The sequence below is a fragment of the Cyprinodon variegatus genome, unplaced genomic scaffold, assembly GCF_000732505.1.
Source record: "Cyprinodon variegatus isolate N-32 unplaced genomic scaffold, C_variegatus-1.0 Scaffold75, whole genome shotgun sequence".
Taxonomy (NCBI): Eukaryota; Metazoa; Chordata; class Actinopteri; order Cyprinodontiformes; family Cyprinodontidae; genus Cyprinodon; species Cyprinodon variegatus.
In genome coordinates, this window is record NW_015150528.1 from 433,041 (window position 1) to 453,404 (window position 20,364).

At 38.5% G+C, this 20,364-nt stretch overlaps 2 protein-coding genes across 2 annotated transcripts in view; both read right to left on the bottom strand.

The window, feature by feature from the left end:
- Positions 1-6,438, bottom strand: part of fam118b (family with sequence similarity 118 member B) — a 16,622-nt gene extending 10,184 nt beyond the window's left edge. Inside the window, exons 1-3 of the mRNA XM_015372768.1 lie at positions 5,984-6,438; positions 3,667-3,756; positions 3,178-3,430 (exon numbers count right to left, since the gene is read on the bottom strand). Of these exons, the coding sequence (XP_015228254.1) occupies positions 3,178-3,430; positions 3,667-3,749 (336 nt within the window). The 5' untranslated portion in view covers positions 3,750-3,756; positions 5,984-6,438. The remainder of the gene's footprint in view (positions 1-3,177; positions 3,431-3,666; positions 3,757-5,983) is intronic.
- Positions 6,439-7,554: 1,116 nt separating this feature from the next.
- ilvbl (ilvB (bacterial acetolactate synthase)-like) lies at positions 7,555-20,052 on the bottom strand. The gene is made up of 14 exons (XM_015372684.1): positions 19,623-20,052; positions 15,651-15,852; positions 15,282-15,409; positions 13,703-13,953; positions 13,505-13,604; positions 13,279-13,376; positions 13,030-13,166; positions 11,854-11,988; positions 11,324-11,438; positions 11,055-11,224; positions 10,815-10,885; positions 10,654-10,725; positions 8,545-8,650; positions 7,555-8,435 (listed from the first exon to the last, which is right to left on the bottom strand). Exons 1-14 carry the CDS (start codon positions 19,734-19,736, stop codon positions 8,257-8,259), a joined length of 1,878 nt encoding a protein of 625 aa, XP_015228170.1. The 5' UTR covers positions 19,737-20,052; the 3' UTR covers positions 7,555-8,256.
- Between the last annotated feature and the right edge of the window lie 312 nt (positions 20,053-20,364).

Here is a 20,364-nt window from a genome sequence, read left to right on the forward strand (position 1 = left end):
GTGAAAATACGGTATTTTTTAAGAAATAAAGACCCATCCAATGAAAATATAACAGACGCTTGCATCAACTGCTGTGATGTTGATGACATGTTTGTGTAGAAATTAGCTTTGGTTTTGTCTAGATAAAACACAATGCAATTGATCTTCAAGGGTTCTGGATAAGGAGTGCTAAACTGTGTAGGCAAAAAGAAAAACAGAAAAAATGAAAACTTGCATGTAGTAAGTGGGCCAGTTGGTGATCTCCAAAAACTGCTTGCGTAAAAGATAAGACGTGCAGAGCGGTTAGGTTCCACCCAAAAATAATGAACAGATTCCTTCATGCAGAGCCTTTTAAAGAACATCGAGGAAAAATATCTGCCTTGTCAAGCCCGCCCTTCCTCAATGTCACTTTAGTGATGGATGTTCTTTAGTTTGTTTGTCTCCCTTCAGCCGCTCCCTAATTTTCATTGCCAAAGCACATCATAATGGGCCTGATCTTTAGAACGGCTGTACATCTTAAAACGAGCGAAAACCTGTTTGTACGAACAGAGCTGATCTTCAAAGAAGGTGCAAAGAGTTCTGCATTTGCAACTCAGCAGACAGCATGTGCAAAAATTTTGTTGTGTGTTTCTAATTTAAAAACTGTGCAAATTCATGGACGATGCGTAAATGTCAGAATTTACCAGGCGCAAAGCGATTTTCCGAATCGGAAAATAAACCGCGGCTGCAGTCTTGCACCTTTTATTACTTCGGAAAGTAAGGGGCAAAATGACATGCAAAAATATCTGTGGTCATTGCTGCCACAAAGTGATTAGAATAGAGAGATTCTGTGCATGTAAATATATCTGGGCTGTCGGAAACAACAAAAGTAGAATGTTAATAATAAGGAAAAAACATCCGCACAGGCAAAACTTAATGCAGCCGGACGACAGAAAATCTTTAAAAAATTAAACCAAAACAAAAAAAAAAAAAGACCTTAAAAAGTTGTGGCATGTGTAGCAAAAAAAGAGCCTGCAGTTAATGGAGTTTAATAAAAAATAACTTTCCTATATACATAGCTATGTTTTATTAAATTCTTAAACTTCTACCTTGATTTGCTGTGTTTCAGCATTCCAGATTTTTAGAGCATAATCTGCTCTTTTGTCAATCAGCAGACAAAGGCAACTTTTTCATATTTTGTGGTATTTTATATCATTTATATTTTTTGTCTTTTTTATTATCCCCTTGTTATTATTTCTGACAGTCCAAATACGTTTACAAATGCACAACAATAAAAATAATTGTTTTGTTAATGAGTTTGCATGTGACTTTCAAACATAATAAAAAAAGGGCAAAACAAACAACAACCTGCAATGAGTTTCAGGTTTGATGAATTTCTTTTGGTCTGGTATACTTGGTAAGTATTATTGTCAATATATCCTCCACTCATAATGTTCACTCATTATTCTATGATCAGCATATTTGTAAAAAAAAAAAAAAACACATGCAAAAAAAAAAAAAAAGTTGCTCGCTCAACTGAACATAAAAAGCACTTGGCACCTTCTATAAAGATTTTCTCTGTGTGTACAAATACTCCGCCACAGTTTTACTAAAGATGTAACACTGCAGCTTAAATATTTTTGGTATGATTATTGTCTGAGCAGGAGACATAAGTCGAACATTAAGATTACATATTTTTATACAAGAAAAAACAAACATAAACTACAAACAAGATAGTGCTGTCATGAACTAGTACTAAACCATTTTGACAAAAATCTAAATTTTCAATGAATCTTGTGATTTTATTTCAATTTTATTTTGCACTAACCACTTGCTTGTCCATTGCTGCACGATTTAACTGTAAATCCTTGTAAAAAGGGCCCCTCTGTGTGGCAGCAATCCCACTTTAAGCCTATTACTGCCACCTAAAGGGCTGGAGTGAAACTACTTAAAGATATAGAGGAACGTCTTTCACTCCTGGGTGGATCATCAAAATAAGTGGTCCTCCTAATTGTCAATCATTCTGCTGATATGTTTACATAAGGCTGTCCTAAGTGCTCGTCCCGTTAGCTATCTTTTTCGGAGCATCCGCACTTTCAGGCATATATGTGTGGTGAGCTACGCTTTCAGTCATTGAAGCTCAAAGAGGGTCGCAAGAGAAAAAGTGTCTACGAAGTGTATGAGAAGAAAAGAAAGGCCTCAGAAGAGGCAGATATATCTCAGTCTGCTTTGCATGGAGAGCTCTCCGCACAAAGCATTATGGGATTTGCTGTCACAGCGGCCCGCGGTCGCTACCCAGCTTATTGACTAATAAAAAAGATGGGGCAGGCACCACACAGAGTAGGAAGAGTTATGTGACCAATGGGGAGCAAAAAGTATTGATCATCTGTCCAAATGGTCAGTTAACCGAGTTCGCCATAAAGTCCACTATACAGTCTCCACTCCATATAGTGATTGAGGGATTTAGGGGTTAGGGCTGCTGTTCAGATACAGTAAACTTGTATGAGCTATGAGAACAGCAACCTTTAAGCAGAGCGTGCATGAGGAAAAACGGGCTGCTGCATGCTCTCGCACGTGCGGAGAGGGCGGGTCTTTAAAAAATGTGCGCAAATCCTCCAGAATACCTTTAATTGTAATGTGACCAAAATTGAGAGCATCTGCGATTTGAAAATTTTATTTTTATTCAGTTGCCATTATATTGTAAATGCAATTAATTGCCGGGCCCTAACACAAAGCAACATGCTCTACATCCTTGATCCCTTTACATCTCCTAATAATTTTTACTTTCTTCCCAGCCAGACTTACAATCTTATACTCATCTCGATATATTTTTTCTAGGTTTCTAAAAGTCATTTCAAACATTGCTTTTTGGACATTTTCATTTTCATTCAAGTAAATTCTTTCAGAATAATGTTTGTGTGTTAAGCTAGTCATATTTGGACTAATGAATCATCCTATCCTAATAAGACCAATACTCATGGCTCTTATCTCTGATATGATTAATAATATTTATTTAAAGGAGACTAGCATCTGAGCCTTGTGTAGTCAGATACAGTTCTTTAAAAAGTAGGGACCCAATATCTGTATGTTTATCCATGGAAGTAATAACAGAATTCCCGTGCTTCAGCAGCATTGTCTGCAGTGATACAAGGGGGTTGTGTTTGTAGAGAATAGAGATTTAGCAAAGGAAGGAGAGGAAAGAGATTCAGACAGTCTTACCGGAGACAGTTTCTGAATGAGGTCATGGGCCACATGCACCAAATTCTTATCCTCCTGCATGTGCTTCTGGAAACGCCGGCTCTCTTCCTCCTCCAGCAGGTCGAAGTCGTTGGCTGCATCAAGCAGGGCCTGGATGAGCCCTTTCCATGAGCGGAGAGCAGGAACCTGGGGAGCTACTGCAGAGCTCACCCCCGTGCCAATCACCAGGACAAGCTCGGGGGCACGCTTGGTCTTTAGGCTGGGCAGCAATTTCCTTTGGGGCAGGCAGAGATTGAGTGATGACGGTTCCAAATACGATGCTTCCCCAATCCCTCTGACAGCATGAAGGTTAAATAAAGCATTTTCAAGCCTGCCAGCATGCACTTTTTGGAACTAAAACCTACATTTAATTCAATTAGGCCTGGCAAAGATTTTAATCAGTTCTGCTAAAAAAAAAAAAAAAATCTTGAATATGTAATAGAAGCAATGTGCAGGTGCACCTGAGCTTACCTGGGCTTCTTAGCATTTGACTCTGCATCCTGAGAATCAGCTGCAGGTCGCTTCTCAGTTTTCACTGCTACAACAGAGGCCATTCAGCTCCTTTAAGAAACATGAACAACCAGTCAATATCCTGGAAAGGAGCAGCTGTGGCCAATTTAAACAATGACTAGTTAACACCACTCTGTGATGATGCTGATCACTCGAATTTTAACTTCAATTGATGCAAATATTAGTTTTTTTCCCCCCTACTGGAAGTAGATGGTTTTGACATTATTTCCTAGATATAAACCAAAAGTATAAGATCAATAATGGTAGAAATCTTTAAGGGTGTTCCACAAGGTTCATTTCTTGGCTCTTAAATATTTACCCTATATATAACCACGAATAGAGCAATATGAATCTACATTTTCTCTTCTATGCTGATGTCTTTTAAGGTCCATCCATCCATCTTCTTCCGCTTATCCGGGGTCGGGTCACGCGGGTGGCAGCTTCAGTAGGGAGGCCGAGATGTCCCTCTCCCCAGCCACTTGGGCCAGCTCCTCGGGGGGAATCCCAAGGCACTTCCAGGCCAGCTGAGAAACATAGTCCCTCCAGCGGGTCCTGGGTCTCCCCCTGGGCTTCCTCTCTTTGGGACGTGCCTGGAACAGCTCACCAGATAGACGTCCAGGAGGCCTAATCAGCCCAAGCCACCTCAACTGGCTCCTCTTGATGCAGAGAAGCAGCGGCTCTTCTCTGAGTCCTCCCCAGATGATTGAGCTCCTCACCCTATGTCTAAGGGAGAGCCCAGACACACTACAGAGAAAACTCATTTCAGCCGCTTGTATCCAGGATCTCATTCTTTCGGTCATGACCCAAAGCTCATGACAATAGATGAGAGTAGGAATGTAGATCGACCGGTAAATCGAGAGCTTTGCTTTTTGATTCAGCTCTCTCTTCACCACAACAGACCGGTACAGGGCCCGCTTCACAGCAGACGCCGCACCAATCCGACTATCGATCTCCTGCTCCATCTTCCCCTCATTCGTGAACAAGACCCTTGTCTTTCAAGGTGAACGCACAAAACAATTGAAAGGCTAATACTAAATTAATCATGGAAATAAGTTCCGTTTTGCTTTTATAAGATAAACAACCTATTTAGTAGACAAATTGTATATAAATGCATCTGCTAAATGTTTCCATATTATGTATAGTGGATGTTAAAGCAATAAGACTGTTTTTTTTCGTCATCTTGGTCTTTTTTACAGTCACTGGACTTGAACACATGTTCAGAACTGCAGTCATAAGTATGTGTTTGCATTACTTCCTGCCTTTTTGTCAAGTAAAAAAAAAAAATTGATGGACACTTTAAAAATGGTGGTTAAGAGGACTGCGTGTAAGGGTGAGGGTAAGAAAGTTCTTGGGTTTGTAGCTGATGCTTTGGGCTATCTTTAGTCTGAACCTCAGTTGTGTTTCTTAATGCCTTGGAGGAGAGATTTTAGATATTTAGACAAAATTTAAAAAATAAGAATATATATATATTTTCATTTGATCATGAACTGCATGGCACTGATAAATCCTCAAATGGTGCCCATTTTCCAGTGATTATAATTTGACATAAAACCAGTTGCCCTAACTCTACCTCTCATCCATTATAATGAGTGTCTGACACTTTTTGACTTATTTAACATACCATGGATGTCAGATATGAACTAAACTTACTTAGATTAATTTTGTCAGTTTGCATACACAAGTGTATACAAAAAGAAATTTCGTTTAAAACAGCTTTAGGCAATTTCATTTCTTAAAGTGCACCCTTGAAAAACAGTAATAAATACATAGAAAAATAGTAATATAAACATATGACCAATAATAATAAATAAATAAAACAACCAACAAATAGTTCTTAACATTATTGCTACACAATATGGCTATGATGTAATGGCACAATGAGAACATGTTATACAAGTTGAATCAGAGATAAAACCATCACTGACACCTCATCAAACAAATGCTCTACTAAAAACTTTACAATTCTTACCCAATAGTGTCCTTTCCTGTAAACAGGAAATGTTTTACTCATTCTTTTAAGAAACACTCCTTTCCTGATGGGAAACTATAACACTAATTATTATTTATTTTTTTACTTTTTAACAAAAGTGTTTTGCTTCAAATTCATATTATTCTAAATAATGCTTCTTTATTCAATGTTTATTTTAGAAACCTGGTTTAATCACCTTAGATTTCCTGGAACAAACAGCAGTAAGGTGAATTTTGTTTGTGACGTGTCTTACATAATATAACATTTTGAGTAAGATTAAATAAAGAAGCAGGTATAAAGGTAACTTACCTTGCACCAGGTGACTCCAGTGTTCGCCTCAGTTCGGATGTTTTGGTTCTTTTAATTAAAGCTCAGATGAAAAACAGTGAAGGTTGAATTTGATCCACTTTAAGCAGTTCAGGAATCGATCAGCCTTCGTGGCGTTTTTTGTTTTTCTTCCCTTTTAAAGGTCTTGATTTGAACCCGATGAATAGTCGCCACAGTCTTAAAAAATAAAGGTCGGCGTTAGGGAGGCAGTGCTGTTTTATCTTGTGAGATTGTTATCGTTTTAAAGTAAGAAAAAAAAATCCAAAGTTGTCAAACGTTAATTATTCCGCCGCTGCTGGTCATTCTGACGGTAACTACTCGCGTCTATTTCATTGTTTCCAACTAAAACATGTTTTTTCTTCTCCCTAATGGGAACCGTTGTGTATCTCCAGTTAAAGTCGCCCTCAGCTCCTCTCCTGTCTGTGTGGTGTCTAACGGCCGCCCGCGAGCGCTAATGTGCACCGGTTTTAATGACGCATTTACTTGCTGTAGTAAATCTCTATTACGCTGTTGTAACTGTTTCAAAATCCGGTATTTAAAACTTGAAAAAGTGAAATCTTCCTGATCAATGTAAATCATTAGCTTCCCCAACTTATTTCCTCATACTGCATATTTTAAGGCTTACTCTGCTTTATTGTATTTCAAGGTTTATCAGACCCCTAACTTTTACCAAATGTATATGAACGCAGCATGAGACCCAACAACATATGGTTTTGTCTAAACGCAACAACCAAGTGCTTACATCATTTAAGATGCATGCCTTGAACACATTTATTGGGTGTAAAAAAAAAACGTTTACCCTTTATTAAAATCATTGTTAAACGTGTTGATAATATGGTAGATTAAAAATAAAGCATTTCACTCTGCAGGTTTGGGCAATGATGTCAGTTTATAGTAAAGCAAAGTTATTTTTTGTTGATAAAAAAAAAACAAAAACGCTTTATTAGATTTGGCAAATGTATTCACCACACGATAGGTTTCACAATCGGGCTTTTTGCCTCGTAGGAAATCAATATATTCCCTCAAGAATTTACGAACAGCACCACGTCAGCATAATACGCTACAAAAAAACTCAAACACTACTACGCTGCCATCTGCTGTTCAGAAAATAAACTGCATGCAGAAGGTTGACTGAATCCCTTCTACACTTTGAAAAAAAAAATATAGAATCATTCAAGATAATGAAAAAAAAGAGGATTAAATCTACTTTATATGCATTTTTTTCTACAATAACTATTTAGTGGGCAGGTATCTGCTGTGATGACTGTACAGCCATCAATCACAGCAATCCAAGTTCACTAGACCTCCACCAGACGTACTGCGAGGCATAAAAGTCCTGCTATTTTTTTAACATAACATTTGCTTTCCCCACTTAAGACCTCAACTTTAGAAAAAGATTTTTCTAACACGTTGACTTACCAAAAAGAAACAATCCAAAATCATAACACTGCACACAGAAAGGGAATTATCCAAAGATTTAATCTATATAGCGCAAAGATTTTACCTTTTGGTTTAAAGCAACTTTAAAAGGAAAACAAATAATGTCCAAAGAATCAGTACTGAATAAATCTTTAATGTCTCACTGGTTCACTCTTCAGTCTATACATAGCAATGTATATGAGGATACAATCAAACTCAGAAGGTCAAACCTTTTGTTGGGCAACAACATTCACAGACAATTTTGTAGGTCAATTAATTCCGTTTTTCAAAGCATGACTGAAACTGAAAGTTACATCTTTACCACATCTGAATGTCCGTCAAAGGCCCACCGTTCATCTCCAAACAGTAGATAAACACATACAGGTCACTTAGGATAAATCAAGTACATTTTTCACTCTCACAGGCAATTCCTGTAGCTTCTTTCTTACTGAACTTAAAAAGGTCAGAAATCTAAAGTGGCAATGTCTCTAAATAGAACAGACATGTCTGAGTAGTCGCCATTTCCCTTTTGCGTTTTGCAGCATTGTAAGCATGACCGACAGATTCTTCTATTTCAGTTCTGGAGTGAGTCATTATTCGCAATATATTGATTGTAAAAAGAAAACAACTTAATAAAACTAACCGTCAAAAATGTTCCCTCTTAAATTAAAATATGGCTTCAAAGTCTAAAAAGGATGATCAAAGCTTTGAAGTAGACTTAGCTAAATTAGTGCAATTCCAAATTAATTTGAAATCCCTCATTGATCAGAGTAAAATGTATGGAATCCAAAGTTAAAATACAAAGATTATCTGACGGCCTTCTATACTTAGAGGCTCTACACAGAGATGGAGCCTTCTCTGAAATTAGTCTTCCCAATCAAAACATTGAGAAGTGCAGCCTTGCCCTCTTTGGCGTCCTTTTGAGCCTGTTTGATGAGGCTCGTTAGCTGGTCCTCGTTTTCCCGTCCAACAAGGTAGCCCTTACCGCCATAGCCATCGGCCACTATGTGATAATCTGCAAGATAAGCAAAGATCATACATTTCACTATGTAGCTGTCATGTAGCGATGGGCAATGCAATATTGTGGATTTACCAAGATGGACATGACAGTGGCCAAAATGTACCTGTGAAAGCAAGGCCACATGCAACATTACTGCCAAGGATGGGGACCTGCTCTCTGGATATCTGACTCCAACACGCATCGTTCCCAACCACAGATATAACTGGCGTCTGGAGAGGAAAAAAATCAAGTAAAAAAAACATTGAAATGACAACATGACATAAAAATATGAGCTTCATCAGCCTTGAATAATGTTCAACAAGTTTTGGGTTGTTTGGATTAATAAAGATAACATGCGTTTATTTCTTCCAGTGAAATGAGGATTTTCTGACAAAAGCTTCTAATTAGGGACAACTAAATCGGTTGCCTGATGGCGGAAGGTTGTGGAACTCTGAGGACACAGCATAGAGCTGGAGATCACGCATCAAGGTTGTTTTTTATTCAAACTTCTCAGACTAACGCTTCATTATATTTTGCCTTTGTCAGAGGCGAAATGCATCCATTTGGAAACATCTGGGTGGAGCTCGCCAATGTGTTCCTTAGCCACATGCTCAACATTTCTCAAGTCACACAAATCACAACCGCATAGTTAAAAAAAAGGAACGTCATAAAGTTTAAAATCGCTGACAGAGCAGCTGTGTAAAAGATGAAACGGTCTGCATGCTGAGCTCCACCCTCTGGTCTCACCCATAGGCGAGTTATTATGTTACTTAAAAATTTCTGCCATGGATCCAACAGCTTTGGGTTGTTTCAAATTACACATCTTAACACCATCTTCCCTTTTAACTTATGAAAACACAGGTTAAGTTAAAACGTTAGTCCATATTTACGTCGGCACCACAGAAGCTGAAAATTGACCTGACCTTCTAAAAGATATATTTTTGGAGTGAATAATAAGAAAGTAAATACTGCCATTTTACACTACTGTTCAAAAGTTTGGGGTCACATTGAAATACACTATATACATTGCTAATATGCTAAATGACTATTCTAGCTGCAAATGTCTGGTTTTCAGTGCAATATCTACAAAGGTGTATAGAGGCCCATTTCCAGCAACTATCACTCCAGTGTTCTAATGGTACAATGTGTTTGCTCATTGGGTCAGAAGGCTAATTGATGATTAAAAAACCCTTGTGCAATCCTTGTGCATATTTAAGCTAGAATGATTTGACATTTAAATACGATTTCCCTGTGACTTTAAGCCTCCTACACGGCTGTTTCTGTTTCAGTTCAATGTTTCTATGATATTGATAATTATTAGCACCCGTTTGGTATAGTTGGTTCATTACACACCTGAATATAATCCTACAAGTATACCTATAAGAATCAACGCTGGTTTAAGGACAAAAGGTAGTGACACCAAATATTGATTCGATTTAGACTTTTATTTTCTCTTACTTTGAAATTTGTAAATTAATTTAAAGAAACAGTCATTTAAATTTCTGAAAGGATTCTTTGTTTACAGCATTTGACCTCAGTTACCATGGTGACATTGACTAGACAAACCTCGCTTAATCAGTCTGTCCAATAATCAAAGACAGGAAACAAACGAGCTGTTTGAAGTTCAGGAAGTAGTGGAGTTGAGCATATGGTCCATTCAATTTAATATTCAGGTTTATTTTGTTGTTATTTTAAAAACAGAGCAGTGTAGCCTAGTAATTACTCTAGACGGCTAGTTTGTTTGTTAGCCTATACATGAAGAGCTTTGCTACAAACGTTATTAGTTGAAGTTATTCTTCACAGAAGTCCGACCAGCAGGGGACAGCAGCTATTAACAGTAGTTGGTACCAGACATAAAGAGGGAGCGTGATAATCTGTGTTTACCTTCACTGTCTGCCCCTTGTTTGTTTTTTCTTTTGCTTTTATTTTCCCACAAAGCAGATGCATTTACTTTGTAACCACGTCTCTCCTCCTGTCAGACCCATGAAATTCCCACTGAATTGCTGCATAGTCTGATTAAAATAGACCTGAGGTCCACTGTGTTTACTCCTACTGACTCTCAATGAGTGTTAAAAGCCATGACCTCATCAAAAACAATTTTCTGTAGGATTGGATGCAAAATAGGATTTAGTCGGTTCGGTACTTTATGCCTCATTGCTGCTAAAGAAAAAGGTGTGACCCATTCTTTAATCCAATGAATAATTGTGTCTATTACTGCGTGAAAGATTCATACCTTGTGCCGTGTAAACGTGTCATACTCTGCAACACTGTAGCCCAGGGAGCCGTCTCCATATACTATCCACACCTGCACATCATGCAGAAATCACCATGTCTTTGCATCAGGGTTGAAAAGTAAAAGTTTAAATAAATACACATCCAGTGTAATCATCATACCTCAGATTCAGGACGACATAATTTTGCTCCCAAAGCAAAACCTCCCCCAACTCCCAGAGTCCCAAAGGCTCCTGCAAGGATCCAAGAGATTCAGAAAAAACAAAACATAGCTACTGGTCGGCCAGGAGCACAGTTGGGCAATAAATAATAACTAACTGGAAGAACTTACTGTATTTTTCCTGCTTTTGTTAGCATCAAATAAACCCCCTGCCCCCCTACTTTAATTAGCTGAGGTATTACCTGGATCTAACCAACGCAGAGGTCCTCTTGGTCTCATTATATAAGCAGCACTGCCTACAAAATCCCCACCATCTGCTACAATGATGCTGTCCTCTGCCATCAGCTCATCCACACAGTGGAGGACTTTTAAGGGATTTAGGTGGTGCTCCGTCTTCTCATCAGCTTTAGCTCTAAAATGTATTGAGAAATGGCTTTATAGTACCAGTTCTTTTTTCTTTTTTTTTTTATCAAAATGAATGACGTGTGCAGAGATTCCCATCCCTGCTCACCTGTTTGTCTTTTCTTTGGTATAATCTCCAGCTTTGAGGCTCTGAGGCCATTCTTCAGGACAGCGATGGCCCTTCAGCCCCTTGGAGAGACGGACAATGAAAGACCCAGCGTCACCTAAAACAATAAAATGCATAAATACGTCAGACTCAACCTCAAAAAGCTTTATGTTTTCATGTTTAAAAAACACAAAAAAAACCATTTTGTTTTATTATCTATTCATCTGTTACAGAAATGTAAAAGTGACACAATCCTGTTTTCAACAGTGTAGCGATCAGAAATGTCACCCTCTTCTTCTGTGCACAGCTCTGAATGCTGTAGGAAATGTGAACTTTGTTTTTATCCTAAGTTCCAGTCTTTTTTACAAACCCAGACCTGACAAATGATCAGAGTAGCTATTAAGTCATAAGAGGTCTTTTTCCAGGTCTACAGGACTACAAAGGAAATCTGATTATCTTGTTAATAATTCAGTTTTAATGTTGAAGGGTAAGGCGTTACTGTAATGAAAACATAGTTGGGATAACAAAATTACCCTGAATTGCTATAGTTGGTTTCCAGAACATGTCAGAGTTTTTCAGCAGCTGGGACTTGTCTCTGTTGACAGCGATGACCTTGCTCCTCCTGCTGAGAACTCTGCCGTAGCTCAATCTGAAGTCACATACTGTGCCTGCAAAAAGATAAACAAAAATTAATAACAATCTTGAACCAACTAGTCAAATGATGCAGTTTTCCCTCTCTGTGTATTTCATTATGAACTCAAACCCCTCCTGATCTTGTTGCTCTTTGGAAATTTGTAAAAATTTTTTCACCTTAGTGTAGACCGCCATGAACTGTAGAACCTAATTTTAAAAAAAGAAATAGAATACATGGTTCTCAGCTACTTAGGAAATTAATTGAAAAGCGGTGCGTTTATCAGTATGTAACACACTAATGCTAACCACCTAATCCTGCTGTTAAACCTGAAAGTCTTTTTGGTGTATGTCATTACCAACTTTAGACATCTAGAGGTGGAAATTACAGCTCAGCTTCATTCTGAAAAATCTCAGAAGATTGGATGAATAACTTCAGTGAACAGCAGCTTTCAATTCTTATCACAGATCAACTATATTCCGGTTTGAACTTTGATGTTTATTTTTGATTCATTAAATTAGCTACTTCAATGTTCCCGATAAAGAAAGTTATCCCCACAGCATTATTCTGCCACCGTCATGTTTGACTCCTCATCCCACATTGTTGGAGCTTAAGCCAGGCATACAGACTACGATTTTTTGTCCTTTTCTCCAGTCGTGCAAGAATTTTTTTTAACGGGTCAACTTTCAGCCTGATTGTGCGTCGAGTAGTGTACAGGGGGTAACGAGGGGCGATCAGCCTCTCACGACCACCTCCCAATCAGGAATCGTGAGGTTGGGAGAAAATCAAACACGTTCATCTTCATGAAGCTTATTTAAGTTCTCTACCAAACCTGTAAAGCCTTCATACAACAGCTCTACACAGGTGAACATTATAGGATTGTATTTTATGATATAAGAGTCAATGGGTTTAAATAGAAATTATCGCCAACATTTTTGTTTCCAGAGGTAATTCATCCTTTTTCTTTAACTTTCAAAAATATATTTATTTTTAGTGGGTCCCTAGCTTGTTTTTTTAAGGAAGCAAAAGGCCACTGTTGTTTTCTAGATGCACTTCAAGGTGAAGATGTTGACCTGACCTGCAAGGAGAACCAGGTCGGCCTCCTTGAGAGCATCCCGCCTGTTCTGTCGAATGTGGATGGGGCTGTCTTTTCCCAGCATGCCTCGAGACATGCCTCCAAGAAAGCAGGGGATGCCAAGATCCTCCAAAGCCTTCCTAGAAAGCAGAAAACATATTGGTTCCACATCCTATGTCTCAGAGGAGCACAAAAGGAGACTTTTAGGCTGTGATGAGTAAGGGAACAGTGAGAACCATTTTTTTCTTTTACCTGATGTCTTCCACTGGTGTTGGAGGAAGTGTGGCTTGGCTCCCTAGCAGAATGACTGGTTTCTTGGCGCGACTCACTAGCTCTACGCACCTTTGCACCTGAAAAGCAGCAAAACATGAAAAGGGTTTTGTACATTCTTTCTTCCCTGACATTTAGTACACAAACATATGTTTTTCCACATTTCTACATAGTCAAACATTTAAGCAACACCAGATACTAGGATTACCTGATCATCTGTGGCTTGAGGGATGTGAACGGGAAGTGGGGAAACGTCTCTGGTCTCCCAGGCTCCAGCAAAAAGGTTCATGAGGTGGTTATTGAGGTACCTAAAGAGTTAGAGTTAGCAACAAATTAACTGAATGATCATAACTGATAGGGATTTATTGATGCCAATAAATAAACAGCAAACATGTCTGTGACATACCATGAAACCATTTTCCCCATCAGCCCTTTGGGAGGGTTCTTAACAGCGAACTCTTTGGACACCAGGTGGTAGGGGTAGAGCGTATCAATGGGAAACTCGATGAAAACGGGACCAGGCGTTCCTGACTGAGCTATTGCCAGGGCCTTCCTGAGCGTAGGCACGATCTCCCGGACTTTCCGGATAGAGGCACAGAATTTACAAAGTGGCTTGAAAAGAGACATCTGGTCGATATCCTGCAGCGCTCCTCTACCCTGTGGCACAAACAGCAGACATGCGTCTCATCTCGATAACCCTAACGTTCTGGTATTTTTTTCTTTTTTTAACCATAAAACAAAGTACACCTTTCAACTCTATTTCTTTAAAATTTTAGGACATAATCAAAAGAACCATATTCTTATCTGATTAGGAAAATATTAAAAGCCAAGAGTCATCATGTTATCTATCCTCTAAATAAGGATGAAGGCAAATCCAGTAATTCTGGATTATTAGGGATGGTCAGGTGCTGGTAAAGAAATCTTTATGATTACTGACAGTGTTGGGAATTGTTTCTGCTGAATCCAAGTAACTAATTACTAGTTAAGTTTTTTTTTTTTTTAAATGTCAAATAATATGAATAACATTTGTGTTATTTGAACTTTAAATACAACTAGAGGTTTAGTTACAGAATATAGGATGTTTGTTATAAATTCATAAAACAAATTATTAAAAAGGACTAAACATCTGAAAACACTGAATCTTAATCTGCTCAGTTTTGGTTTGTGTAGTTTGATAAGTTTCATGTTTTTTGTATACAATAAAAAAAAGATGCTTTAGAACTTTATAATTGTGCACCTTGACAGCCTTCAATTAGTTATACAATAATTATGACGCTGGAGAAAATGTTTTTAAGCTATTTAACGGGGGAAAAAAACTACATAAAAATGTAAACCATGCATGTAAAAATCAGTAAATCACTGAGTAGGTAAAGAACATGTGTTTAATTACAGCGATCAGTCAGTGCTGAGATGATGGGAGGAGTTTTTCTAGATCAACAGCTTCTCTGCTGATCTTTTTAAAGTGTTTATTTTTGCTAATAATCAGAAAATTACAGAAACGTTTAGCCTTTTACTTCAGCAAACTCTGTAGGAATGCCATGATTTAATCAGTGGCTCTGCTCCATCGTCTCTCCTCTGTGTTTAAGGCATGCAGAACACCCGCCCACATTAGGGATGTTCAGCCAATGGGTGTCACCTATGCCTCTCTCTCAGCTCCCTGCTTGTCCTGCAGTATAAATCTCTCCCGCTGCAGAGAGACCATGTTTATGAAAAGTCTCTGAATGATTGAGTTGTAGTAGATTTCTGGTAATGCAGCTGCATTGCTGGTATGTGAAAAATTACTTTTTTCAATATAAAACTAACACTGATTACTGATCATTTAAAAATGCAGGATTTCCAAAAGGTTGTTGGCCCAAGGCATAAAAATTTGTTTTTATGCCAAGCAGAAAAGACATCACCACTGAACTGTTCTTCATTTTTTTACCTAGGTTCAGGTTTAAAGAAGTTCAGTCTCTTATAAAGACCAGAAAATGGCACTGATGTACCTGCAGTAATGTACCAGCAGCTCCTCCCAGCAGCAGCAGTGGGGATTCAGCCATCTGAGCATTCTTCACAGCTGTCACTGTGTTCGTCAGGCCCGGGCCAGCAGTCACCGCTGCTACACCGATAGTACCTGGGACAGACAGAGGCAGAAAAACAGTTTAGATTTTTAGCAGGCTTACAGCAAGGCCATGCCTAAACTGAAACCAGACGGTAACATTTCTGTTAGCAGCACCTGTGTTTGACAAGCCCCACAGTCCGCCTGAGTAAAGCCAAACACAAAGACACGCCCTAACAACGCTGCAGTAGCTGTTGCCAACATGGCCTGTGCCAAGCAAGATCTCCTCTAACATGTGTAGCTGAGATGTCCATACCTGAGAGCCGTGCTACAGCATCAGCAGCAAAGACAGCTGTGGCTTCATGTCTGGTGTCGACAACACGGATGCCAACCTTCTCGCAGGCAACCAGGATGGGGGAGATGTGCCCGCCAACCAGGGTGAAAACAAACTTGATTCCATGTGCACGGAGGACCTCTGCAACACTCTCCCCTCCATGACGAGGGCTCTTCGTTTCTGTCTGAATTAAAAAGAGTAAAAATCAATAGAATGCACTAAATACGTATTTTTTTTTTATCATTCTCCTATTATTGTACACTATAAAAAAAAAAAAAAGACACATTAATAAAAGTGGAAGACAAAAAATGCTTTTGTTTTCTAGTGGGAAAATCTGTCCCCGGTAAAACTCTGCTGCCTGTCCAAAAAGTATTAAAGTAGCAAGTAGTACTACATGGACGAGGGAGTAGCTTTTCCACTCCTAACCAAACATCTTAAAAGATACTTTGTGAGCTAAAAAAGAAAAATCTGTTTCAGAAGAATTATTTTACTGACATGGATCAAGCAAAGAAAACATTTTTGGCTGAAACAATGAGAATTGGTTTCAGTATTCAGTATTGTCCATCCTATATCGAACAAAATTGACGTATAATGGGGGACCATCTTTGTGGACGACATGTGGTTAGGAAAACTCTTATATCAGCCAGGTGGGGTATAATCAGAAACGCACCGATCTAAAACCTGGCTTAGATATCGGAGATCTAATCCGGCGCACTTTAAAGGGGTTCTTTTTGCTGCCCATGTAAACAATTATATTTATATCAGTTTTAAATTGTTACATTTCTTTTTACAACAATGTTTATATCAAATCTGAAGCTTTCACTTAGATGAAAAGATATACGGTTCATTTATTCAACCCTTGGATCACATTGGTATCATTTATATTGCCCAGGTTACGTTATCGGATTGAGAAAAAAACTGAATGAGTGCATCTCAGAGAAAATGTAAAAGAAAACAACACGGCATGAGATCTTAGTAGCCTTAACAGGACATCTAAGCAACAGGTGATGATTGAGCTGATGAGTTAAGATTTGCCCTGTTGATTAACAGCCACATCAGCAGCGCATGAAGTGATGAACAAATCATTCCTAGTCCACACTGCTCAAGCCTGTGAGCGTCTTCCTGGGCTCTGAGGTCACTGCAGTTAGCAGGATGACTAACTGTACTGTAAATTATTTCCCCTAGTGGCAAGGGCTTATTCAAAGATGAAAATACCATGAACTTATATCATGCAAAAGTAGTTCAAGGAACACAAGACATTCCTTAAAAACACTGGTTGAACTGACCTTGAGCATGTCTCACATTTTTTAATGTTTTAGAGAAAAAATTGGTGCTACTCACACATCATCTCTGCAAGATCTTTATGAAATATAAATAAAACTCTGAATGGAAACAGTTTTGCAACCCTGCAGAGGTCTTTTGAAACAAACATGGAGAAATCAAAGCTCGCAAAATATTTTGAGCTGCTGGGCAGTGTTTATTTAGACTACAATTATTGCAATGATAGAAAATCAACCAGAGGAAATCCATCATTTAAAGCAAACTAAAATGCCCTATTTAATGTTTGCTACATTCATGTGGAAGAAACTGCCAAGGTCACACAGGGGTTATAGCTCTACATTAAAACTATACAGACAGGAGAACAAACTAACTGCAAATCTTCCAGAATATTTTATCTGTATGTTAAAGCATGGCTGTAACAGCATCATGCTGCATGGAGGCTTTTCTTCAGCACAGATGACCTGCTCAGAGTTAATTGGGAGAAAACATTTGACAGCCTGCAAGACATTTTAGGCTGAGATTCTCCTTCCAACCTACAGCATGTTTATGTCAGGAATGGTTTCAATTAAAGGTTTTCCATGCAAGATCGGCCCAGGGAAAATTAACAGCTGAATCCGACGGCGTAGAAGTGCTCTCCATCCAATCTGACAAAGTTGGCAAAGAAAAACATGCTGAATGTTCCATTTCTGGATGAAACGTATTACCCTAAAATCAGGTGTTAATTAAAAAAGTACAAATACTTTGTTACTGTACTTAAGTGTACAGTACTTAAGTACTTTTTAGGTATCTATACTTTACTCCATTACTTATTCTTCTCCCTACTTCTGACTTCTACTCATTACGTTTTCAAACAAGTACTGTACTATTCTATACTTTCTATTCCTTACATTTTTAATTCAATTCATTTCACTTTATTCATATAGTGGCAATTTAAAACACATGTCATCTCAAGGCACTTTACAGTTTACCAGATCATACAGACAAATTGATTCAAAGTTTTCTGTCTAAGGAAAACCAGTTGATTGCATCGACTCATTGACTCAAATTGAATCCCTCAGACTAAGCATGCTTGTAGCGACAGTGGAGAGGAAAAACTCCCTTTTAACAGGAAGAAACATCCAGCAGAACCAGGCTCAGTGTGAGCGGCCATCTGCCGGGGCCGACTGGGGTTCAAGGAGACAGAAGTAGAGATACAAAAAGCAACTGTGAAAGGCGGCCCCGTCGAAGAAACACACAGCAAGGCAGACGAGCTCCAAGCCAACTCCCACGCCAGAGGATGAAGAGAGCACATCCAGTTAGTCAGAGCCAGAGAAACAGGACTACACTGAAAAACAGGGCAATCTCCAACATCTATAAACAAAGCTGTTGATGGCAGCAGCACAGCTGATATAAATGATTTAAAACAAACATTACTTGTTACTCTTGGCTTCAGTTTAATGTTTATAAATATTTATTTCACGTCATGTGCGCCATCCAATGCAGATCATTGGTGCCTTCCACATCTAGTGAAAACTAGTGTCATTGGATGAGTCATATAACGCAAAACCCATTGGTTAGCTATACGTCAAATTTGTGCTGACGCCAAAGGAAATCATCAGAAGCAAGCAGGTGTTCTTCAAACTGCAAACACGAATTGTCTATGCCATGCTACAATGTCGGATTCAGAAAAAGATGTCGAAATGTCTGAAGGGTCCCTAATCCTTGGCCCCATCTCCAAGAATTTTATTATTTATTATTCTATTTATAGTCGAGAAATTGAGCTTTCAATTCATATAGTGGCATCTGGCTGTTTTTTTTTTAAGTTACTTTATACTTACTTACTTGAGTAAGTAAGTATAAAGCACATCATCAGTACAACGCCCATCATCTTTTCCATATAGTAAAAAAAGTTTTGGTCTTATACGATATGAACACATTTGTCCATAATGTGCACTGGTTGTGCAGCAAACCGGATATTGGTTTGGTCCTTTTCAAACTTGAGTAAAGAGGTCAAGTTGATACTTCAACTTTTACCAGAGTGTTTTTAAACTGCAGTATCTATACTTCTACTTAAGTAACAAATGTGTGTACTTTTGGCACCACTGCCTAAAATATGAGGTAATAAGAGAAAAAGGTGGTTCAATGCAAATCTCCCTGATGGGAACAAAAAAAAAAAAAAAAAAAAAAAGCTGGTCACACTTCCACTTCTTCCAAAAAATCCTGGAAAATACATAGAGGTTATTGGTTGTGACATCACTAAGTATCACAGAGCATCACAGCAGCATTGGATATAATCTAAAAGCTGGCAATGTTTCCCCGATTTGACACAATCAAGAGCTTTTAAAACCACAAACTTTATATAAACAGTTTCCCCTGTGACATGACAGCCCTTCCCAAGGTCACCTGTCGCTCTCTCCTTTTGACAACAGCAGCTTTTATTGTTCAGGCCTGCAGCTGTGATCCCTCAAACAACCAATGTGCTTAGATAGCCTTTATGAGGCAACCGCAGAGCTGGACAAAGTTTATATGAATACACCTCAGGCTTTTCTTTCCCAACAACAGCACCGACAGCATTACTAAATACTTTCCACACAGTAAGCACATCACAGATGCTTTGATAAAATCCACATATATATAGAAAGAGTTGTAAGTTTTGAAGCTGGTGCTGATTTATTTTTTTTTTTTATAACCTACCTTGTGAAACAACTGGTAAATGAAGCCGAGTTTGGAGGCAGCAAACACAAGCCCAGCCAGTGCAATGCAAGCAGAGCAGCCGAGGACACTGGAAATACATCCGAACGACTCCATGGCGACATGCGGAAGAAACAAAAACCCGCTTATTAAATCCAAACTCGGCTAAAGAAAGCTAAAAAAAAATCTATCTCCAACTATTTCACTTCAGCTGACTTTTTAAGCTAGGCTACAATATTGTAAATGTGAGTCTACAACAGCTATAGACTCATTTTTATACAAGCTATCTGGAAAGTTCATTTGAAACACAGCGTTCCAAGGTTTGGTTGGCAGAGAAATGCTGTTTAAAGGGGATCCTGACGAGACCTAAACAAGTTTATCTGGCATAAACACTCCTTCACCTGCAGGAATATCAGCCTCCTTATTCAGGTCAAGTCAGCCATGACTACTATACAACTTCCGAAAACTGAATTTCAAAATAAAATTCAACATAAAAGCTACACGTCTTAAGATAAGGGTTAGGATCTATACACGGAAAACGTTGTTCGCTCATTTTCAAATTGTAAATAAAATTACTTTTCAATCAAATTAGTGCTGTCTTTTTCCAATGACAAATAAAATTACAAGGGCATTATTTTTATTTTGAAAGTCAATACTAATATTCCGTGTACTTAAGTCGCTTCCGTAGTTGAAATATGACTGTAATGAGCCTGTAGTTTGGGAGTAAGGATAGACAACCTCCTTG